Consider the following 25591-nt stretch of genomic DNA (forward strand, 5'->3'; position numbering starts at 1 on the left):
CTTGCAATTTTGAGAAAAAAGTAGGAATTGTGAGATACGAACCTGCAATTGTGAAAAAAAGGAAAAAAAAGTCTGAATTGTGAGAAAAAAAAAAAAAAAAAAAAAAAATCACAATTATCTTTTTTCATTCCACGGCAGTAGCAACAACAAAAACAGTATTGTGTAATGTAAAAAAATATATATAATTTTGAATTTTCCTTGGAATTCTGAGAAAAAGGTTGGAATTGGGAGATGCGAACCTGCAATTGTGAAAAAAAGACAAAAAAGTCTGAATTAGTCTGACTGACAGTCACAATTATCTCTTTTTTTCATTCCATGGCGGAAGCAACAACAAAACAATATTGCAAAAAAAAAGTTTATACGTCACAATTCTGACTTTTTTTTCCTCGCAATTCTTTAAAAAAAAGTTAAAAAAAAAAAAAGTTTGAAACTGCAATGGCAGAAGCAACAACAAAACTATTGTGAAATGTAAAAAAAAAAAAAAAAAAAAAGTCAGAATTGCTGAGGAAAAGCAGAACTGCTAGATAAAATGGCTTTTCTTCTTCTTATTTGTTTTTAGCCTATTTTGGAAACAGATTACCATAAAAACATCTGTTGTTGAGGGGATAAATATACTGAGGGGATACATTTTTTATTATTTTTTTAAAAGTCAATTTACATGGTGGGACCGAAACGTTGCTTGTGATAATAAACTTTAATATTTAGCAAGTACTGATAGTGTGTGGAATTGCACTTTCTTATATTTTTGATTCAACAGTGCTGTTGGACTATTTTTCCTACACACCTACTGTTTTTTCAGGTGTGCTGAGTTTATGTTGACTGTGTTCTAAAACTACACTTTGATTTTAATCAAGTTTAAGCACTCCAAATTAAAATGATTTAATAGGTTATGTTAAAATAATCCTAGGCTCCCTTTGAAGCTTATGTCTCCCAGTGGACCACGCCCCTGTGTTGGAGAACCACATTCAAGAGTGACTGAGCATGAAATGCCCAAAGCAAATGACATATATGCAGCGAAAAAGTTTCAAACGCTAAGCATCAACCCAGACTAGATTTACTGGCCTTGTTCCCCTTACTCCAGGGCCCGACCTCACCTCACAGTCCGTCGGTACTTTTCCGCAGGCGGAGCTCTAGAGTTACGTCACGCGCGATTCAGCCCCGTGGCTTTTGTTAAGCGCGTGCCCCAGCGTCGCTGTCAAAGCTCGCTCACCGATCTAACAGTCTCGAGACCCGGAACGACAGGGTTGTGCGGACGCAGAAACGTGCCATATCTGTTGCTTTTTGCAATCCACCAACAACTCTGAATTGACCTTAAATATGTCTACTATCGTCTACCGTCAAACAGATCAGGTAAGGATCAAGCTTGTCAGTAATGTGTGAAGCCTCACGCCGTCTGTCCTTCAAAGGTTTCTTCGATACTACGTGTCTTTTATATATGTATTTATTCTTTTTAAAGATCAACATCTGGAGATTATTTGCTTGTACGTTGATATTTTGTATTCCACGTAACGTTACACTTGTATGTACTCACGGGACCGCCATATGGTGTGTTTTAATCTGCTCTGCACGTCTCCAGATAACCGCATGCGATGCTCTCATCACAGAAAGAATCACCCGCGTAAATTTAACGTTTGTAAATTTAACCGCGATTTGTTTAAAATGTTTTTTTTTTCTATTTGTACGTTTACATGTTTCACACATATGAAAATAAGGTACATTTAAAATAAGTCTCTAACGAAGCACCGATTATTAAAATAAATTGCTTATTATTATTATTATTATTAACGAATATTTAAAATAAAAAATATACAAAATGGGGTTTTACAATTATAGCAATTGTATTGCCACCATTTGGCATTTATAATATTGTAGGGGCTGAAATATTGCACATTCAGTAATCATTGATCAGGCAGTTAATTTACCTCAGGCTACAGTCGTGTCCTTTTTTTCCGTTTCATCATAAAATAGGCTATATACACTTTTAAATGTGGCTGTTTGCCCTGTAAAATTTGATTATGCTGTTGTCCTTTGATTATGATTATTGCCTGCTTAGGTACACATTTTTCCATTCTTAAAGCAATTATTCCATACTTTACCATTAAAAAGCCGTAAATGCCGACCGAGACATAAATTAAATAACATGTTTATAAAAACCAGGACGGTACAGATTGTCAAGGTTAAAAAAAGAGTGACTGGTGTGCTTCACAGAAGCCAGTGCTCGTGTATTTTGACGCACAACATAAATTTTTACCTCATCGTTGATCTTTTATAAGGAAGACGGAAAAATAACCACCAGGTCCTACTGACCTAGTTTTGGATTTTATTGTAGACTTGGACGAGGGGCTCAAAAACGTTGTGGGTTCCGTATGATGCAAGTTTCATTGTGCGGGAAATGTGGATACGAGGCGTGTTAATGGACACTTCATGTAGCCAATCGAATCATGCGTTCTGGCCTATCAGGTTTCGTGAATTTAATGGGGCGTAACCCAGAAATTTGTCACTGCATGGTTGATCAGTTGCATTGATATTTGATCGAATGTACCTTATGATCTCATACCTTTCATTTTATACCTAATAGATAAAAAAGTATGTATATTTGTGTCGTTTAAATTATTTAATGTTACACATTATTCTGCATATAGCTTTATAAAGCAGCTATTAAAAATTATAGTTTTGTGAAGTCATTTCCACAACCTAACATTGAGTCCATTTACTGTGGTTTTACACAAAATCTCTGGTAATACTGCTCTAAGTCACAGGAAGCAGCAGCTTCACTTCTCAGAAATCATTTTCCGTTCCATATCTTCGCATCTGCCTATGGATGACCTAATTGTCAGGCAGTGCTTCATTTGTAAGGGAAATGAGTGCAGCAAATCCTGTGCTTCTTAAACTATGACCTTTGCTTGTGTATTTGTATACATATTATTTGGGATTTTTTTTTAGAAAATTGCTTGGCTACTTAACTGCCTTTTCGTCTATTGCATGTTGTGGTAATGTGAATCACCGGGAGACGTTTGTGAATGAAATCCGTGTTCTGTCTCTTTCCCTTTCAGACATTTTTTCCGTACACGGTGAAGAACTATTTAATTTTCCAGGTTGTTCTCATGCGTCAGATCAGCCGGTGGCTCGGTTAGCTCCTCAATGCTTAAATTGTGTTCTTCCATTAACCTTTTTCTACAAAGGTTAGCATTTCATTAGAGAGGAGCAGAGATAAAAAGCCAAGGAGCCAAGATAAAAACAGCAGCTTTGTTGCCCTTTGCTCTGTGAATGTAATCTATTCATTCACAAAGCAGTTAAAAATAAATTCTATAAAAAAGTACTGTAATTATTATGATGGAGCAGTCATAATGTGTGTCCTTTCCATCTTTGTAATTAGGAGTTTAAATTACATAAGCTCTTATGCTGCCTGTGGGTTATGGAAAGAGTAGCAGTGTGTTTTAGTTTAGGCCGAGAGAGAATAAATCACAGATTTTGCCAGATGTTATATAACCCCTGGAAATGCAGCTGAGACTTTAGTGCACATCTGAATATGATTTTATGATTTACGCCTTTTCCACAGCCTCTCATGATCTTGCACAACCGTTTGACCATATTATTATTTCTTTAGTTGCACACCCACTTCCCTTCCCACACATTTTACACACTGTTGACTCCGCATGCTATTCACGAGCTCAAAGTTGCATTACGGGATTTGTCAACTCCACAGAAGATGTGAAAATGTTAATAGTTATTCTAGACATCCAGGGCTGTTATTTAAAATCTTTATTATCAAAGGAAGGCATTAACAATGCCAAGATCTCGATTCTTGGTAAAATTTGCTGTGAATTGCTTTGCGTAGAAAATGTTAGCACGCCTCTGTGTTTCTAATGCTGACTAATGTAGTTCACCTTTTTCTCAGAGCTGGCGGAGATCCCAGAGAGAAAGCGTGACTTGCAAGAAATGGGTCTTATGACAAAAACAAAAAATATAATTGCAAATGCTGCTTGTTGTCATGGGGCAGGCTAAAAACGAATCTACGAATGCATGCAAGGAACACATTGTCCTCTTTAGCCTTAGTTTTATTTTTTTGTATGGCCTTAGGCGATGCATTAAGTTGTTGCTCAATCTGGGTTATCTGTTGAGTGCTTCGGCAGAGTCAATAGAACAACTGTTGCTGTGTGTTTCAAGCCATTCTCCTCTTTCTCTCTCGCCTCGCTGTCTGTCCCACGCTTACCGACTGAGCATGCTGTTCGCTGCATGCCAGAGGGGGCAAAAAAGATTATATGCACAAAACAGTCTTTCAGAGTGTTTTTCCACCACCACGCATTTCAGTATCTTCCCATCTTTTTGTCTTTTGTGGTCGTCATTACACAGTGGACAGATTTTCGAGTTCATCTGAAGCTGCAAAGTCACCATAGGCTTTATCTGGTGTCTGACCCGTAAATGGCCTGGTTTAAAGTATCAGTCCCTGATTCCACTCCAAGTGGACCAACCGCTCTCAGATTAAGGTCACTAGTTTTAAACTGGACAGACTTCAGACTTATCAATGAGTGGAAAGTTTCACGTTATAAGAGTCAATGACACCGTTTTCTAAAATATGTGACCCTGGACCACAAAACCATAAGTAGCATGGATATATTTGTAGCAATAGCCAACAATACATTGTATGGGTCAAAATGATTGATTCTTCTTTTATGCCAAAAATCATTAGGATTTTAAGTAAAGATCATGTTCCATTAAGATATTATATCAAAACTTGCATAATATGAGATTTAAATAGTAAATATTGAAAGGGTAAGAACTACATTTTGACAACTTTAAAAGATATTTTCACAATATTTTTTTTTTTTGCACCCTCAGATTCCTCAATTAAAAAAAAATAACCATTATGACTTGTTTGGTGGTCCAGGGTCGCATATATTGAAGTAAAAAAAAAGACTTTTTAATGAAAAGACAAAGTTGTTGTTGTTTTGTTTTGTTTTGTTTTTAAAGCAGGAAAGAGTGTGGACTAACATAAGATGTGAGATTTAGTGGAATAAACTCCAGTGTAGACAGTTGAAATGAAAGGGCATTACATAAAAAGTATAATTTAGTGCATGCTAGTGCTTGAAAGTGTTTCTCCAATGCCACTTATCTTCAAGAGGAAGCATCCCTATGATGAGGTAAATTAAGGCCTAGCGTTTTCCGATTGCTGTTTTCAATAATCAACCCTTGAGGAGGATACAGCGGGCATGAGCAGATTATCCAAAGGCCTTCACTGCCTGCTTGGAACCTTTTGCGTCGACTGAGTGGCTAAAAGGACGCGAGTGGAAAAATACTAGCAGGTTTTCATGTAAAACATGAGGATTCCACACACTGGAGCTCATTTGTTTTTTACTTCTGCATTTTTCCATGCCCACACAGCTGTAGCCACATCATTGTGGGAATGTGATAAATCCATCAAAATTCCGGACCAAATAATTGTTTTGGTTGTGTGACCATCCTCCGCCCCTAAAAGTTGGCCATCTGTTGGCTAAAAGGGCTTTGAAAGACCTGTGGAAATTTCCGGAAGCATGCGGGTGTGGTTAACAGGGGAGAAAATGAGGAGAATTGTAGAAACGGTTTGACCCAGGGAAGGGTTAACGGAGGGTCGGAAAAGCATGTCCTGAGATTTAGGCAGCTTCTTGAATTAAGTCTGGTATGAGTCCGATTCTATCCGGATTAATTTGAACTGTCTGTGCAGCAGGAGTGAAGGCTGATCCCGAATAAGGCACGTGTTTAACTCCATGAAAGCGATCAGTAGCGTAAAGCTAGGTCAGTCTGTGATCGGCAGCGTTTCTGCCCTTGAGCGACATGTGAACCTTTCATTCCAAATCTGTATTAGACGTTGTGGCCATTGATGTGCTAGTAATTGGCATTGATGTGATCAGTGTTCCCAAGATAATCAGTCATCACAACCACTTGTTTTGCAGGTTATAATGCACGATCAACACAGAAAAGGTTTGAGTCTATAGCCAACGGGACACGCGAGGACTTGATTGCAGTCACTCTAAGCCTGAGAGTTTGAGTCACCTCTGACCCCCTGCCGTGCCCACTGGTTACCTGGCATTGCCTTTTCCATCCACTTCGTAGTGAAGGAAGACCTAGGCACTACCATTCCTGGTTCTACTTCACTCGTGCCTTTTTACGGCTTTCCCAAGTAAACTATCTCTCCCAGACGTCATTTGGTATTAGGTAAGCGCATGACTTATTCATGAGGCTGACTGTTATGTGTGCACAATAGGACAGATTTATAGTGATTATAGACTCTGACAGCTTTTTAGCCAGCAGCTAAAATGAGTGATACATTGTATTTTATGTGTGGATGTGTGCGTGGGTGATGTGTTTATGTAAGAGACATGGTGTGGGATAGGTTATTTTGAGGTAAAATCTTAAAACTGACTTAAGCATGTTATTGTTTGGCTTTTGCAAAGGCAAAATGATTCCCAACGGATATTTGATCTTTGAGGACGAAAATTTCCTGGATTCCACCGTGGCCAAGATGAACGCCCTTAGAAAGAACGGCCAGTTCTGTGATGTGAGACTTCAGGTAACACACCCTTTTTTAACCGCCATTGAGACGGCTGAAACATGACTCAAGGAAGAGTGTGTTTCATTATACCCAGGTCCTGGATCTTTGAATGGCCTTTAGCCATGTGACATTCATTAAGAGACAAAGCCATACCCTCTGTGTTCAGAATGGGGGTTTTAACATTATGTAATTAAATAAATAATTTCTTGTTCCAAAAAGAAATACTGTACAGTGGTATCTAGATACTGGCTTTGGTATTTAATGATGTTGCCAAGCTAATACTATTACTAATACTTAATCTTCAGGATTTGTTTGAATCCACATAGTGACTGCATAGCATACTAAAAACCAGCCAAAACACACTTTATCAACCACATAAATGATCAAGCACCATGTCATAATAGACGTAATTGTCCTTCTACCTGCAGGTGTGTGGCCATGAATTGATGGCTCATCGTGCAGTTTTGGCTTGTTGCAGTCCATACTTGTTTGAAATCTTTAACAGCGACCTGGAACCTCATGGTGTCTCTCATGTGAAATTTGAGGATCTGGACCCTGAGGCTGTGGAGATACTTCTCAACTATGCTTACACTGCCCAGTAAGACACGTGCTACACGCAATCAACCAAAACACTTTTTCTACTATAATAATGGCTTTCCATTTGCAACAACCAATGATTTTTGATATTTATTGTTACTGTCTGCAGGTTGAAGGCAGATAAAGAGCTGGTTAAGGAGGTTTACTCTGCAGCCAAACGGCTCAAAATGGACAGAGTGAAGCAGGTAGGTTAATCAAGCATGTGTTTTTGTGACCGTTTTACTTGAAATGGGGCTTTTTGAAATTTAAGGCCTGGAAACCACTTAAAAATGGCAATACTCCTGAAGAGGCAATTGAAAATTGCTTGAAAGACAATGTATCTGTGAAATAAGTGCTTAATTTTTTCAATATGCACATATCTTAACATGCAAAATTCAATAATTCAAAAAACATAATATTTTCTAGTGTAAACATAGCTGAGGACACGAAAAGAAAAATAATTTTTGTATAACCACAGTTTTACTGCAAATACCATGGTTAAACTATGGGTAGTATAGGAAAACCATGGTTAAACTGTGTAAATGTTCCATTTTTAATGTTATGTGCTTTATTTCTTTCTTTTTTTTAAGTTAACATCATTGCTTACTTTGCATGTGCTTTGCTTTATTTTTGCCATTTTGTTATATTAGTATATTTTTTGTTTATCTATTTATCTATTTTAGAATTTGAAAAACATTGTTTGATAAGTGAGATTTCTGACTGAAGTCCTTGAAAATCAAGAAAGTAGTGCTTGCAATTCCTGGAATTTCATTATATGGTATCTGTATGAACCCTGTTAAAACAAAGCTCTAACTGACTCGTTTGTACTTGCTGCCAGATCTGTGGCGACTATCTTCTCTCCAAGATGGATTCCCAGAGCGCCATCTCCTATCGCAATTTTGCCAGCTGCATGGGAGACGGGCGTCTGCTGGGCAAGATCGACAGCTATATCCAGGAGCATCTTCTGGACGTGTCTGAGCAAGAGGATTTCCTCAAGCTGCCACGCCTTAAGGTGAGCTGACCTTTAACCTTTCAGGTCATGTACTATTCTTGATTGCAATCCTGTGCTAAATACACACTTTTGGCTTGGTTTACAGTTGGAGGTGATGCTGGAGGATAACTTGACCTTGCCTAGTAACGGCAAGCTGTACTCCAAGGTGATTGGCTGGGTGCAACGCAGCCTGTGGGAAAACGGCGAACCCCTGGAGCGACTGATGGAGGAGGTGAGCACTGCGCTCCACTGCGAGCTCCTCTCTCCCTTCCCTCCCTTTTTACCCCTCGTAATTCATCCCATTCACAGATTTAACAGGTCCGTTCACACCAGCCTTACATCTTAATGGTAGAGGTTGGTTGGGTTTGTTCTCTCTGCCTTCCATATATACTTTTTTTTTGTTTCCTCTCCCCCTTCACCCACAAATCACCCCGGGCCTTAAAGAATATACATTTAGGTACAGAACGGGGCTGTTACACCCTCCGCAAAGGCGAGTGGGTAGTCCAGGTGAGCCAAACTAAAAGCCTCCTGAATGCTCAGTGCTGTGCAGTAACTGCAGCTACTCTGTCTGCTCGCAGAGAGTGACATGACATGTTGCCGTCCCAATGACATCTCTCTCTTCTCTAAGCAGGTGTGTGAGTGTGTGAGTGAGTGTGCTTGCTCTGGGAACCAGCACTAACAGTTCTTCCTCCCCACTGATTTATCTCTCCTTAGGTTTATTAGAGCAAACATCAGCAGGATTCTCACAAGACTGAAGAAGCCAAGACTGAGGCCCTCCAGGGTAATGAGTCAGTGAATGAAAGAAAATAACAAAAGAACGAGAGGGAGCTGTGGCGAAACGAGCGCTAGGCTCCTGTCTCTTAAGCAAATGCACTCACCAACAGTACACAGTTAATTTCAAATGACACTTCAGATGTCTGAGTGCCACCGCGTTAAAACATTCACATATTAAGTCCACCTACTGTAACTCACATATGCATGCTAAGTAAATCAAAGCATGTCGCACAGTTGTTCATGCACACGCTTACAATACAAGATACTCATATGATTGGCACACAAATATGAATACTTCATGCCACCAAGGCATTTTACATTTACACAATATACATCTGAATATTAAATACAAATGACAGAAAAGGAAGCGAGCCATCGACTTCATAAAAGGCTTCATGATGGCGCCTGCAGTGTGTTTCATCCTAAATAAAGGAAGTGGAAACTGAGTGCAGCTTAGAGGGATGTTCCAAAGTCGCTCTCAGTTCCTAGTTCCTTTTAATCTACTTTTGGACACATTCCCAGTAGGAATGGGCACAGGTACTCAGAAGTGACAGTAGCCGTTAGTAATGGAAACACCAAACTTGACTTTTATTTCTAATTTAAAAACAACTCAAAGGAGTAGTTCACTTCCAGAACAAAAATTTACAGATAATGTACTCATCCTGTTGTCATCTAAGATGTTCATCTCTTTCTTTCTTCAGTCGTGAAGAAATTATGTTTTTTGAGGAAAACATTTCAGGAATTATGTCCCTATAGTGGACTTCAATGGTGCCTGCAAGTGTGAACTTCCAAAATGCAGCTTCAAAGGGCTCTAAACGATCCAGGCCGAGGAATAATTGTCTTATCTAGTGAAACGATCGGTCATTTTCTAAAAAAAAATAAAAAATTTATATACCTTTTAACCTCAAATGCTCGTCTTGTCTAGCTCTGAGTTTACAAGACGAGCATTTGAGGTTAAAAAGTATATCAACTTTATTTTGTTTTTTTTTTTAGAAAATGACTGATCGTTTCACTAGATAAGACCCTTATTCATTGGCTGGGATCATTTAGAGCCTTTTGAAGCTGCACTGAAGCTGCATTTTTTAAGTACAACTCACTGGTTTATGTACATAAATTCTTTATGACTGAAAAGAACCAGACATGAACATCTTGGATGACAATGGGGTGAGTACATTATATGTACATTTTTGTTCTGGAAGTGAACTACTCTAATTTATAAAACACTACTATAGCTATATACACAATACACAAATGGCCTCTTCAATTGGTCCTGTTCAATTGGCATTAGCCTAAAACTTTCTCATTGTGCAAGACTTAAAAACATTAATGAAACCATGCTTTTACCATTATATGTCCTTAAAATACCTATAGAAGTACCTATCCCTAAATAATGTTGATGCACATTTTTTCTTATTTTTACAATCATTGTACTATTTTATCCAATTTTAGTGGATTTTTTTCAGTTATTTTAACTGAATTTTGTATTATTTGGTTTTGAAAAAAACTTTTATTTAAGCTTGAAGACAATCCAAGATATTTTTTTCTAAATAAGGCACCCATTTTTGAGCTGCAAAAGTTGAAAACAGCTAACCAGTGTTGTACTGGAGTTTGTGTGATGACGTCTGACTTGACTAACCCCTTCAGCTGAGAGGATGGCCGCAGGATGACAGCCGAACATGCGTTGATGGAGCTTATTTGTCTATTTCCTTCTCCAAACTTGTTGACAAATGAAGGTTCCCAAGATGCTTTGTGGCGAACATTATTGTGTTCCACATTCTGCTGTTTTCAGTGCAGTGAAAAGTCCAGAAGATCTTCGGAGATGGTCCTGAATCCACAACGACTTTGTGTTATTTTTCTTAAAGAAGCTTTTTTACCAGCATCTTGCAGCGAACGAGCGCTATGGCCCTTCCCTTCTTAACTTTCCTTCTTCCCTTGACCCACGTAGTTGGGTGCTCTGTTGTCATGGAGACAGCCACATGGGTTTTGTTGTCGCTGTGTGTTTTGCAGGTGCAAACGCTGTACTATTCGGCCGATCACAAGCTGCTCGATGGGAGCCTGCTTGACGGGCAGGCTGAGGTGTTCGGCACTGAGGATGACCACATCCAGTTTGTGCAGGTACACAACCAGCGCCGAGCTCTTCTCAGGCTGGACCGCAGCAGGCCCGTAGTGAACGCAAGATTTAATGCTAGCAGAGCAGCTGCTTTGTTGTGCTGGGCTGTTGAGTCTGAGCGGTTTGAGTTAGAGCCATCACCGTGTGTACGTGATGAGTGTGTGTGGATTGGGTTTTAGTGCTGCTTATAGTGTGGCTTTACATTGGGAATAGATTCATGTAGATATAAGGTTAAAAGAATAGTCCAAGGTTCAGTACAAGTTCATTCAAAAGCATCTGTGTCATGCTGTTTTTTATCACAAAAAATCATTTTAAAAACGTGGGTTACAGTAAGGCACTTACAATGGAAGTAAATAGGACCAATCTGTAAACGATTAAATACTGACTGTTCCAATAGTATAGGTACAGAATGGAAGTCCATAGAGTCCATGTTTACTTGATTCTAGTGTGAAGAAAACTGCTTGCTAATCCTTTCTGTGTAACATTATATTCAGCTTTTGCTATGACAATTTAATGGCTAAAATGACTGTAAAAAATTAAACCACTTTAAAGCTCATATAATATGCACGTTTTAGCAAAATAATTAATGTAAGACTTTCATAGTTATAAGCTTCATATCCTTTAAAAATGGGCCCATTCACTTGCATTGTAAGTACCTTACCAAAACCTCATTTGTTGCCTTTTAAAAGAAAGTTTAGCATGAGACAAAATTATTTTTGTGGCATTCAATATGGCTGCTCTAGTCGAGTAACCGTCAGTCGACGAGAGAAGACCTGGTTGACCAAAATTTTATTAGTCGCTTGGTCGCAGAAAAAAAAAAATCCTTCATCGACCTCAAATATGGTTTATTATCTGAAATATGTAAGTAGTAGCACATTTACATGGCCACTCAATCTAATGTTGACCTTGAAAATGTGTGCTATTCAAGCATCTGTATGGAATGTGGAAGCTGAATAGTAGCCCACTTACTGCATGGCAGATGGAGGCACCGTTGAGGTCACATGCCCTTAAAATACTCCGTCATTTTTGGCCATACATATAAGAGTAATACATCTTTCGAAACTGTAAAGACTCGTGAAGCAAACAGGATGCACTTCCTGCCGTTGTGGTCACTGAAACTCAGTGTATACTTGCCTTACAGACATGAAAAACAGTGTTAAGCCGAACCGTAGACACTAGTTTATCAAGAGATTCTTAAAATGTTAATGCAACACCCTTACTGTTTTCCCTGAGACATTCATAATCATTACGTCTGCCAATATGCTGTGGCCAGCTTCATGCATGCACTTGAGCGCTTATTTGGTTATGTTAAATGGTTTATTAATAAACGTGCGATTAGTCGACTAATCACTTAATGAGTCGAGCAGCCCTAGTATTCAACATTATGCCACAAATGCTGTCGACTGAGCTTAACTTTCTTTGAACCCAGAATATTCTTTTAACCTAAAGCAGGCCAGGCATCTGGTAAGTTGTTGAGTCGGGCTTACGTCTAGACAGGGTCTGGGACTGTGTGAGGTTGTGTGTATGTGGACCATGGGCTCGGAGTCTGTAGCTGCGCTGTGCCTTTGCAGAAGAAGCCCCCACGTGAGAATGTACACCGACAGCTGAGCACCAGCTCCTCTGGCAGTCTCTCCCCTGGATCCGCCAAACTCTCCTGCAAGCAAGAGTGGAAATACATTGCTTCTGAAAAGACCACCAGTACGTTTGCACCTTTGATGTCTTTAAATCGTCAAGACTTCTCTGTAGGTCCTTTAAGTCATCTTCTTTCTCTTTTTCCCCCCACAGACAATACGTATCTGTGTCTGGCCGTGTTGAACGGCGTGCTGTGCGTGATCTTTCTGCATGGGCGCAGCAGTCCCCAGGCCTCGCCTTCGGCTACGCCTTGCCTAACCAAGAGTTTGAGTTTTGAGGGACAGCCACTGGAAGAGGAACCGGAGAAGCTTCTGGCACCCATGCACTATGCTCGCTCCGGCCTGGGGATTGCTGGTCTGCAAGGCCGCCTCATCGCCGCAGGTTAGTGGCAGCGCAAAGTCCAAAGAAACTTCTGTTAAGCAATCTTACTTTCATTGAGCAACTCTGTGTGATCTGTTATTCAGGTGGTTACAATCGGGAGGAGTGCTTGAGGACTGTGGAATGCTACGACATGAAGACAGACAGCTGGAGTTTTATTGCGCCAATGAGGACTCCACGTGCTCGGTTTCAGATGGCTGTGCTCATGGTGCGTATGTGGTAAAATATGTGATAGTTCACCCAAAAATGAAAATTCTGTCATTGATTACTCACCCTCATGTCGTTTCAAACCCATATCATCTTCGGAACACAAATTAATATATTTTGGATGAAATCCGAAAGCTTTCTGACCTTGCATAGACAGCAACTACCACAGTTACTACCACATTCAAGGCCCAGAAAGGTAGTAAGGACCAGTAAAACAGTCCATGTGACATCAGTGGTTTAACTGTAATTTTACAAAGCCATAAGAATACTTTTTGTGCACAAAGAAAACAAAAATAACGACTTCATTCGACCACCATTCACATGAATAACATGACAAACGCGGAGGAGAAGAATTGTTGAATGGTCAAAAAGCTCTCGGACTTCATCAGAAATGTCTTAATTTTTGTTTCCGAAGATGAACGAAGGTCTAATGGGTTTGGGACGACATGAGGGTGAGTAATTAATGACAGAATTTTCATTTTTGGGTGAACTATCCCGAAGAAGTACAGCCTTCACAGTAAGCACGGTAAAAAAAAATGTCTTTATCCAATCAGGGTCAGCTTTACGTGATGGGTGGGTCCAATGGCCATTCAGATGAACTGAGTTGTGGGGAGACGTTACAATCCTAGTGCTGACGAGTGGACTCAAGTGCCAGAGCTCAGGACCAATCGTTGTAATGCAGGTAAAAACTTCACTTGTAGCATTTAAAATTCCTGTTTTTAGATAAAATACTATAGCATCTATAGTATAAGTAACGGTTTCGGTCAGAATTTGTGCACTCCATCCAAGAATGAAGAACACAGTAGATTTATCAATTTATCATTTATTGATTTATCAATTCTTGTTTGTTTTTCCTCAGGTGTCTGCTCTCTGAACAACAAGCTATATGTTGTTGGGGGATCAGATCCGTGCGGACAGAAAGGTCTGAAGAACTGTGACGTTTTTGACCCCGTGAGCAAGGCCTGGACCAGCTGCGCCCCTTTAAACATCAGTAAGTCACGTTGACGTCAAAAAGTATCTCTATAATTGCTTCCACAGGGGTTTTGGGCACTTAAGAGATCACAGCTTAAGCGTACAGCAGGGATTACATTGATAAAAGGCCAGATGGATCTGCAGATACTGTTCTCAACATTATTTTTGTGCATCTACAGGGAGGCATCAGGCTGCCGTGTGCGAGTTGGATGGCTTCATGTACGTGATCGGAGGAGCAGAGTCATGGAACTGCCTGAACAGTGTGGAACGCTACAATCCAGAAAACAACACTTGGACCCTTGTTGCCCCAATGAACATAGCCCGTAGAGGAGCTGGAGTGGCTGTCTATGAAGGTAAGCAAGGGACAAACGCTGGGATACGAACATGCAGCTTGTAAAAGAAGATAACCGATGTTCGTCTCTCTCAGGTAAACTGTTCGTGGTGGGCGGCTTCGATGGTTCTCATGCCCTGCGTTGCGTTGAAATGTACGATCCCGCCCGCAACGAATGGAGGATGCTGGGGAGCATGAATTCGCCACGCAGCAATGCTGGTGCAGCCGTGCTTGGTGACATCATCTATGCCGTTGGTGGCTTTGACGGAAACGACTTCCTCAACTCGGTTGAAGCCTACAACCCTAAAACAGACGAGTGGAGCCCCTGCGCAGATGCCTTCACCGATTCTTAAGAGCCAGGGATCGGGGAACCAACGGGGGTTGGGGGGTTATCTCACTCAAACTAACAGGCTTAGTGACGTAATCGTGCTTTGTGATGTCCTGTATGTATGCGGGAGGGTGGACGGGTGGGTTTTTGAGGCGTGAGGGGGGGTCTTGTGGTGGTCTTCTTTACAGAAGTCACCCATGAGGCTGACTTTTCTTACAGTGTTGGGAGGAGTGGGTGGGGTTCATTTGGGGTTGCCGAAAGCAACATTAAGCCTTTGCATATTGCATACTTTATTTTTGTTGTTGTATATATTGTTGTTTCTTTTTTCCATTTTAAGAAGAATGCCAACATTTATTGCACACTGAGTGTACCATTTTGAGTTGAGTAGTTTCGAATTTCTCCTTTTTTGGCAAGACAGGATTGATTGAACCTATTAAGGAAGTGATTCAGGTTGAATGTTTGCTTTATAAGTTTTTTTTTTTTTTTTGTTAGCTCACTTCATTTGAAGCTCCATGCTTATACAAAGCCTTATTTTACAAAACATTCAAACACATGGCTTTACTTTTTGTATCATTAGCCATGACGTAGGATTACTGTACCAATCTTTAAAGATGGCCTTTTTTATATTTTTGATACACTGCTAAGTAACCAATAGATAGATGGATGAGCTAGCAGACGCACAACACCCATTAAGTTGTAAACTTTAATCAGTGCCAGTTTAGTTACACTCACATGCGTATAATCGACCACGCTTCAGTGCTTCTGCTCATTAGACCTTTTGTTACTATTTCTTTTGTTTGACCGATTCAAGTGAGGTGACGCTCATTTCCTTCTCAATACCATCTATTTTTAATATTTCCTGTGTTTAGCCTTTGGAAGCAGCCTTTTTTATTTGCCTCCATGGTTTTGTTTTTCTCAACTTAATCGGGGGAGAAAATTCTGTACCACATTTGTTATGAGCTGATATTTCCTTACTAATAAACCATTTCAACCTGTAAAAGTATTTCTGTTTGTAAATTATGGATTTTATCTTGTATTGAATTCTGATGTGATTAGATTAAATTGTACATTATTCTGGTGGGATAACACCACTTTTTAGTTCAATAAGTTGGTTTCAGATCAGATAAAGGGTAATAAGGCAAAATATTTTTTTTCCTTCTATTAGTCATTATGTTGCAATACTGAACTTTATTGTCCATGAGAATAGTTTATTGTCAGTCCATTTATTACTCAGGTTGATTATTGGATTCTTATCCAACAATCCCACATCCTCAGTCCATTCACAAATGGTAACCTGTCTTAATCCCAGACAAATTACGCTAGTTGTGCTAGCAGGAAGTAGGCCAAAAGCCACACAAGCACAAGGGCTAAATTACATGAGGGATTATAGGTCTTTTCTGGCACTAAATACCCATTGGACTCAATCATGAAGTGCAGTGAACTTCTGGTACTTACTTGAGATAAGGAGGAGTGATATGTCAGATGAGAAACTCACAACATATGTTAAATATATACCAGAAGAACTACACACTACATGTGAGTTTTTGCATTTCACTGCGCTGCCTTTTTTAAATATATGAACATGCGCTAGACGGACCGTTAAGATCCCGACTTTTGGCGGTCGCGTGTGACGGGCGTTTTAAAAACTGTTACGCGGCGCTAACGGTAAAATAATAATTTTGAATTCAAAAACGTGTCTCTTGACCTTGCAAAACACGTTCTGGGTGAATGCCCATTAACGTTTATACGACAAAATAGCATACCGTGTTAAGAATCCGGCTACGTTCACAAACAGTTCGTTCATTTACTGGAGTGACAAACGTTTTCTATAACCGAACTCACGCCCGTATATTATAATGTAAAGGTCACAGTCGCAATTTCGCCGAACCCGTTCTGTGTCAACTACTTAAATAACTCGTTCAGTGTTAAATATATGTTCATGTGTCGCGTCTAGCGAGTGTTATGGGTTCTTATGGTTTGGTTAACTTACAGACACCGAGATGAGTTCTGTCATCATTAGGTTGTAAAAACAGCCACTGTTTCATCAGAGTTGCTTCCGTCAGGTTTGTATTCTGCCCGCGAATGTTCCCTTCTCTTCTCAGCTGTTGTCGGTTAATTAAGACTTGGCGGTATAAACTCGCGCCTGTTTTGGACGCATGTCATGTGACATGCAAAATTGTTATTATGACATAAAATAATAAATAATATAACAAAATATACATCTCAGTGTCAATCTACAAGTACCTAGTTTTAATTAATAAAATAATAATAATTTCAATGCTGTAAATGTCTTTTTTTTTCTTTTTAACTCAATGACCTATGAATACAGCCCTTAACGTCATCAAGCATTGGTGTAATCTCAAGACGGACATCATCACTGTTCCCATAATCCCATAAAGCCTCTCAAGATGTGATGTCACAGTGCTGCTTTGCAGCAACCCAGATTAACATCCTCAGGTTATATGTGACAAAGAAGAACGACAAGTCATTGATGATCAAATGTTTTAATCAAAATGCAAACATATTTAAAGAAAAATATACATTCTTTTTGAACTATTCACACTTTAATACAAATAAACAGTTTTTATGCATAGATACCATTCCAGAGAATATATATATATAAAAAAAAAAAAAAAACGTCATGAAGGACTGCTGGTATTTCATATGCAGTGATATAACTAACCAGAAACGACCAGTTGCTACAATGAAAAGAAATTACAGCAGCTTATCAGACATAAACAGTGTGTCATAAGTAAATTATTTTGTGACAAAACGTACCTTCTGAGAATCATGGAACAAATGAGTGGATCCCAGGATAGTTCCCAGAAGGGCAGCTAGATTGACGCCAAAGAAAATTGGCTTTTAACACATGACTCACTGCCACACTCGCTACTTACTAAAAGCCTGGCAGCACTAAATATGAAGTAATACTTCAGTTTCTCTGAACACATAATAACCTGTTACCACAGCATCTCCTGGACATCAGGAGGATTTTTAAATGGCACAGCAGAACATATAGGATTCTACATTCTTCATTATAACACACCAAAACCACCAACAAACCTATAACAATTTTTTAACCATCAAAACATAACACTAAAACAGTGTTTCTTTCCCAAAATGGGACACATTATTTATAAAGTGAATAAATAGTCCAAATAAGTTAATACAATTAAAAAATACATAAACGTTTCTAACTACAACATAAGAACTAGAACATAGTCTAACTTCCCCAATTCCAGTCTTAACAGACTGATAGCCCTTGACGCTTGAGTGCATTTGCATAATAAGTCAAGGTCATGTGACTGACACACTGACACTCTGTTACAGGTTGGTACAAGGACAGAGGATCAGTAGGTTGGTGCGCCTTTGGTTCCAGTAGATTATGACTCTGCCATCAAATCCAGGTCGGTCCAAAAAAGTCTGGTCTGATAGTAAGTAGACATTTGGCTGGGTCCAAACATGGAAAGTCAGATGGTAAATCAGAGCCAAGAGCTCTGGGCAGCAGCACAGTGATCCAGACTCGCACACAGCTCAGACAGCTGCGCTCCACCCACACACAGCTTTTCCCTGAGGACACACACACGTATATGTATATGTAAATGTACATGTATATGTATAAGACTTCTCTATCATGTTTGTATGGAAGCTTATTTCTGTCATGAAATAAAATAATAAGGTAATTGCGATTTTTCATTACATAATTCTGTATTTTTCTACACAAATGTTACTGTTTCACCGGAAAAATAAGGGTGTGTAAATGATGGCAGTTTTTATTTTTGGCGAACTATCCCTTTAAGTTGGGAAACATTCTTTATTGTTCTTCTCCATTTGATAGAAATAGAAGCAGATAGGATGAAGGTCGGAACAGTAAGCAGATCAAGCGATGAAGATTTGATCTGCCTAAACAGTTGTGAGTGTCCCTGATTGTCCCTGCTGTTTCACTTCACACAGGATAACTTCCACTACACTGCCTGTGGTTCCAAACAGGAAGTGGATGTCTCGTACGCAGGAAGCGAAAGAGGTCGGGAGAAGGTGGCTGAAGAAGTGACTTTGCAGAGGACACTTCAAAATATTTATATAGTTAGTTTTTTAACTATAATAATGAATGCTCCAGTGTCTTCTTGTCAATTACAAGGGTTCTTTATTTACTAAAATTAAAATGTTTAAAAAGCTTAAATCTGTGCAGAAAATGCTCTTTAATTTCTAAATTATGACAGATTTTGATGTAAAAAAAATGCACCTCAGAAAACAGGATTTAATACAAGGCATTCACACTCTAAGACTGCATGCTGTGAACTTTATATATCTACAGGAAATGCTTGACTGACTACAACGAGATTGTTCCCTATTTGTAATACTGGCGTTCATGGGAAAGGAAAGGCATTTAAACAAATGCAGAAATCTCTGAGTCACAGTCACACAGGCTGCCCGCTCTCTCTGTCCCTGGCACAGTGGTTCACAACTGACTTGAATGAAAAGCCATTATTGTGTTACTTTATCTCTCTCCACCTTCTCCTTCTTGCAACCTGTTGCTGCTTGTTGCCTTATTTTGTTCGCATCTCGTGTTCCCCAATGTATGTTACATAACTACCAAAAAAAAAAAAAAGAGGAGGAGGAATGCATGCACTTGTGTTTGTCCAGTGCAAACTCTCACTGAGCTGGTTTATATAAGGAAGGGTATGGTGAAAATAAAAACCAGGTCTGGACTGGAATTTTGTCCTTGCTCATTTAAAAAAATTACAGTTTGTAATTAAGTGAAATATTATTACAATTTAAAATAACCATTTTCTATTTTATTATATTTTAACATGCATTATGCATCATGCATCATTACTCCAGTCTTCAGTGTCATATGATTCTTTAAAAATCATTGTAATATGCTGATTTCAAGAAACATTTCTTATTATCAATGTTGGGGTGAATATTGGCATAGCAGGGTTTTTTGAATTTAATGCATCCTTGCTAAATAAAACTGTCTTTCTTTAAAAAAGAAACTGCCACTGAATTAAAAAAAAAAAAAAAAAAAAAAAAAAAAAAAACGTAATTGCAAATTTTTTATCTTACGGTTCTGACTTTTTTCTCACAATTTAGAGTTTACATTTTGCACTTCTGACTTTTTTCACAATTGTGAGATATATACTCACAATTCCAAGAAATAAAGTCAGAATTCCGTCATATAATCTCGCGCTTGTCAGTTATAAAGTCAGAATTGCAAGACGCAAGTTTATATCTCACAATTGCAAGTTACGTCAGCACTTGGAGATATATACTTGCAATTCTGAGAACATATCAGTCTTTTTTCTGCTCAAAGTTGGACTTTATAACACACAATCTCACAATTCTGAGAAAAAAGTCAGAACTGCAAAAAAAAAAAAAAAAAAAAAGTTAGAATTGAGAGAGAGAAACTCGCAATTGCGATAAAAAAAAAGTCAGAATTGTGAGTTTTTAATCTTCCAATTCTGGCTTAATTTCTTAATCAGTCTTTTTTGTTCTCACAATTGTGACTTTATATCTCACAATTCTGAAAAAAGTTTCAGAATTGTGAGAAAAAGAGTCAGAATTAAGAGATATAAAGTCGCAATTGTGAGAAAAAAAGTCAGAATTGCAAGTTTATATCTTACAATTCTGACTTTTTTTATTCACAATTGCGACATCATATCTCACAATTTTGAGAAAAAAAGTCTAAATTGTGAAAAAATTCAGAATTGAGAGATACAAAGTTGCAATTACGAGAAAAAAAAGTCAGAATTGCAAGTTTATATCTCACAGTTCTGACTTTGTAACTGGGAATTGCGACTTTATATCTCACAATTCTGAGAAAAAAGTCAGAATTGTGAGAAAAAAGTCAGAATTATGACTTAATCTCACAATTCTGGCTTAATTATTTAAAATCAGTCTTTTTTCCGCTTAAAGTTGGAATCTATAACTCGTAATTGTGAGAAAAAAGTCAGAACTTATAGATATAAAGTCGCAATTGTGAGAAAAAAAGTCTATATCTCACAATTCTGACTATAATTCACAATTGCGACTTTATATCTCTCAATTCTGAGAAAAAAAGAATTGCAAGTTTATATCTCACAATTCTGACTTTATAATTCGCAATTGAGATTTTAAATATCACAATTCTGAGAAAAAAGTTGCAATTGTGAGAAAAAAGTCAGAATTGAAAGATATAAAGTCGCAACTGCGAGAAAAAAAGTAAGAATTGCAAGTTTATATCTCACAATTCTGACTTTATAATTCACAATTGAGACTTTATCACTCACAAGTGTGACTTTATATCTCACAAATCTGACTTTTTTCTCAGAATTGTGAGAATTGCGAAAAATGTGAGTTTTTATCTTGCAATTCTGACTTTATTTCTCCCAGCTGTGTGTTTTTGTCACACAATTCTGAGAATAAAAGACGGAATTATGACTCACAATTCTGGCTTAATTATTTAAAATCAGTCTTTTTTTCCGCTCAGAGTTGGACTATATAAAGTTGCAATTGAAAAAAGTCTGAATTGTGAGATAAAAAGTCACAATAACATATTTTTCTTTTTTATTCAGTGGCAGAAATAGTATTTAACCTATTTATAGGATATAACCCTGTTTTCTCCAAAACAAATAAAAAAAATGAGCACTCAAAATTATGGGATGCGGTTTGTGGCGAACACATAAAGGACTCCATTCCTTTAGCCTTGCAATTATCCGCTTCACAACAGTGCTGCCATGGCAACCGTACAACATGTGGGCAGCTCCCCTTCAGCAGCAAGAACACCAACAGACAGCAGAGTGAATGCTTTATGAAGCCAATCCTTAACAAATCAACAACAAAACAGAACATAACACCGCAGTGACGCTGATTGCTTGAAAACAAACACGCAACACTGAACATCAGACAAAAGCTGCCGCAGCGTCTCGGCCATCACGAGTTGACAGTCAGCGCTGTGCCTGGTTGCTTAGATATAAATCCCTGCTGTGAGATTTAGCACCTAGAGACAAGATGTTCATAAACATCAATGAATAACAGTCATTCTGGTACTGCAAAACATATACAGGCGCTTTTAGTTACAGATTAACTCTGGCAAAGTTAAGAGATCATTTTAAGGAATCTTGAGCCTGGAAATCAATATTACATAAGATGACAACTCAACGGAGTCTTTCTAAAGTTATGAAATGTTCAGAAAGCCAAGGCAAAGCCTGATAGCTTACTGAAACCAGTGTGTTATGTAACAGGTCACACTGCGGCAACAGATAATCTATGCTACGCTTCATGTGCAGACATTCAGTCACGCTACGCAGTTTGTGCACATGACCTGATCATCGTGTCTTTGTGCATTTGCATACAGCACCTGCCAGGTCTGATCAGGTCCATTTGACACACGTGGATTAAGTGCGTGAAATGAGGTCACTGAGTTCTTGGGTGTCGCGGCTCATTGACCGAGCTAAGGTAAGTGAGCTGCTAAAGATCAGCTGTCAACGCTCCACAAATGTGTGTGTGAGCGTGTAGTGACACTTGACTGATAAGGTTAATCAACGAAAATCTTCTTCGGCCCTGAAGACAGAGTCTCAAAGCCTTGGCAAATACACGCAGAGTCAAAGTTTGCAAGCTGCAATCCTGCCTAATAAATCATTACTAATGAGAGACACATTAAGAAATCGGAAGTGACAGTGCAAACATGACACTTTAAAAAAATCCAAGATTTTCAGGTCTTTCTTTCTTCAATTAAAAAGTAATTAAGGCTTTTGAGAAAAACATTCCAGGATATTTCTCAATATAGTGGACTTCAATGGGAGTCAGTGGGTTGAAGGTCCAAACTGCAGTTTCAATGCAGCTTCAAAGGGCTCTACACGATCCCAGCTGAGAAATAAGGGTCTTATCTAGCGAAATGATCTGTCATTTTCTAAAAAAAAAAAACAAATTTATACACTTTTAACCACAGATTTTGTTTGCTTGTCTTGCACCAGCTCGACTTCACACATTACATAATCACATTGGAAAGCTCAAGCGTGACGTAGGTGGAAGTACCAACCCAGTGATTACAAACTGAACGTGCAAGGAAAGTCAAACACACTTTACAAAAGAAGGTAAAACAATGATGTTGGACAAGTTAGAAGTTTAGATGTGGGCCTACCCACCTTTTTTGAACCAAAGTACACAGACAAAGAACTAACCACGCATGGCCTTTCCAATGTGAATATGTAAGGTGTGAAGTGACAGACATGCATCGCAGAACTAGTGCAAGATGAGCATTTGTGGTTAAAAAGTACATACATTTTTATTTATTTTAGAAAATGACCGATCATTTCAGTACATAAGACACGTATTCCTCAGCTGGGATTGTGTAGAGCCCTTTGAAGCTGCACTGAAACTGCAGTTTAGACCTTCAACCTGTTGATCACAATTTAAATTCCACTACATGGAGAAAAATCCTGGAATGTTCTCCTCAAAAACCTTCATTTCCTTTTGACTGAAGAAAGTAAGACATGAACATCTTAGTAAAAAATATTATAACAGATCATTAAAGGGGGTCATCGGATGCAAAACTCACTTTTACATGTTGTTTAAACATAAATGTGTGTTGGCAGTGTGTGCATACAACCACCCTTTAATGATAAAAAAATCCACCCATTGGTATTTTTTCTAAGTAATATCCCCTATTTTAAATCAAGCCATTCTCAGCATCTTGTCTGTGTGATGTCACACAGATCAAAGCTGCTTCCACGTAGGGATAGGCAATATGGGCTTAAAAATTTATCACGATAATTTTAAGTATTTATTGTGATAACGATATCAATGACGCTAATTCAGAGAATTTTGTTTCTTTAGAGAAAAGTATTATCTTTCCCCAAATGTTTACCCAAAATAGGGTGTTGTGAGCATTACTGAGTACACACGTAATTTAATAACTGTTTTATTGATGTGGAATGTAAATTAAATTGTTTGTATTTCTGTACTGGAAGCTCCTAACACCCAGACGAATTTCTTGTGTGTGAAACACACTTGGCAATAAAGGTCTTTCTGATTCGGAAGCTGGAGGACGCCATATATGCTTTATAGTAGAAGTAATAGTACTGACGACGCTCCAGGAATCTCTATTCCAGCTATTGCTGTAGCTGAATAAAACGCAGATAGAGAAATATTAACTGAGGAAACTTGAAGACAATAAACATACGATTGCTACAATATATGGTTTGTCTGTGTTCTTCAAGCAATCTTGGGCATTTTTTAAAGTATATTTGTAATGCAATGCTAATCAACATAGCCTTTGTAATACTATAAAATAGTATGATTTCAGCCTCATTTTGCGATATGAAACCATGGCTGATCACAAAAGGTTATTGGTGTTCTGTTGTTGGATGTAATAATGAACATAGCAGTCGTCATTTACTCCCGACATCTGAGCCATTGAAGACGCAGAAGATTAACGTTACTTTTGTTCGTTTCTGAAGGAAATGCAGCCGGGGATCTACATAAATGCGTCTATGTTCGCGCGAATCATTTGTGATCCAGCTTCACCCTTAGCAGAAGTGAGTATAAGGGTTTTTTTTTACGCATCTCATCACAAATCGCCTTTCGTAACAATGTGCTTGTTAGCAAGGTTTGCGGCTAAATGTGGCTAAAGTAAACAGAACAGCTCGTCAGCCCAAAGAAGAGAGGGGCGGGGTGGGCAGAGCTCATTAGCATTTAAAGGAAAATGCAACAAAATGGCTCACTCTGAAAAGGGCTGATTTTGACAAGGTAAAAAGGGTCTTTTACACTACCACTGAGAAATTTTAACCAAAGTACATATAGATTTCTCATTAGGACCATAACGAATCATATCAACTTGTGGAAAATGGGCATCCGATGACCCCTTTAAAGTGACTTTGAGGACCATTAATATTACAGTGTATTTATTTATTTAACGTTCTCTTTTCTTAGAGAATCATCAGATTCCTTATTCACCACTTTCCTGGGAACAATTCAATTCAATTCATTCAAGTGTGTTGTAATCTTATCAAGAAATGTTGCCATCAAAATAGCCTGAGGTCTTCCCGTTTAATTAGTCTCTACTATAGTAAAGGTCTTCCCGTTTAATTAGTCTCTACTATAGTAAAATGACATGAAACCACATCCTACGGTAAATTTAAATATTTACAAGCACAACCACATTGTAGTCTTTCTATACCAACTAATTCTCATTCGTTTGTAGCAGCCCTCCTCATTAGCCTGGGGCATCATCATCATCATCAAAAACATTGGCAATACATTGGAAAACTCTGAGACAAGATAAAACATGCTTATGTTCTAGTTTCCAATTAGGACAAGTTTCACAAGCAACTCTGTACACTGCTGGGAATAAATTGTGAAATATCTTAACCAGAAATGTGTATACTAGCTAACAACTCAGGGGAAAGAGGTGATGTATCAATAAATGCTCTCTATGTACCATTAATGCTTTCCTCAGTGTTAAAGTGTGATTTACAGTGCACAAGAGGAGAGTTTTCAGCATAACCTATTATTACGCAGGTGCCACATTAATGAGAGTTATTGCACAGAATGTAGTGCAATGTCAGAGCACTAGATCTAACATAAGGACGTAAACTCAGTACACATAAAACTCACACAGGACTGATATTAGCATGCAGTGACATAGATGATAAAAAAACACTGTATATACCTTGTATGATTCATACTTTTAGCTTACAGAAAATTTCTTTGATGTGCATGTAAGACTTTTTTTTATTTTGTCTCTTTATTTAAAAAAAACAGTACTGCGCCTAAACTTTTGA

General features: G+C 38.4%; 2 protein-coding genes across 7 annotated transcripts in view; one reads left to right on the forward strand and one right to left on the reverse strand.

The window, feature by feature from the left end:
* Window positions 1–1178: 1178 nt before the first annotated feature.
* Window positions 1179–15758, forward strand: ivns1abpa (influenza virus NS1A binding protein a). The gene is given in 16 exon segments (XM_051138898.1): window positions 1179–1350; window positions 5931–6192; window positions 6432–6547; window positions 6958–7127; window positions 7236–7311; window positions 7944–8117; window positions 8203–8328; window positions 10878–10985; window positions 12552–12678; window positions 12766–12993; window positions 13077–13198; window positions 13752–13814; window positions 13816–13879; window positions 14057–14188; window positions 14349–14522; window positions 14597–15758. Coding segments are annotated over 14 exon segments (1932 nt in total). The 5' UTR covers window positions 1179–1350; window positions 5931–6192; window positions 6432–6436; the 3' UTR covers window positions 14854–15758.
* Window positions 15759–17263: 1505 nt separating this feature from the next.
* swt1 (SWT1 RNA endoribonuclease homolog) overlaps window positions 17264–25591 on the reverse strand; it is a 28357-nt gene continuing 20029 nt past the window's right edge. For 3 of the 6 annotated variants that reach the window (XM_051138892.1, XM_051138889.1, XM_051138890.1), the window contains one exon: window positions 17265–18398. In XM_051138892.1, the coding sequence (XP_050994849.1) occupies window positions 18311–18398 (88 nt within the window). In that variant the 3' untranslated portion in view covers window positions 17265–18310. Of the gene's footprint in view, window positions 18399–25591 lie in introns of all 6 variants that reach the window. The other 3 variants (XM_051138893.1, XM_051138894.1, XM_051138891.1) reach the window with 2 other exon arrangements.

Source organism: Labeo rohita, chromosome 20 (assembly GCF_022985175.1).
Source record: "Labeo rohita strain BAU-BD-2019 chromosome 20, IGBB_LRoh.1.0, whole genome shotgun sequence".
In the NCBI taxonomy this organism is placed as follows: Eukaryota; Metazoa; Chordata; class Actinopteri; order Cypriniformes; family Cyprinidae; genus Labeo; species Labeo rohita.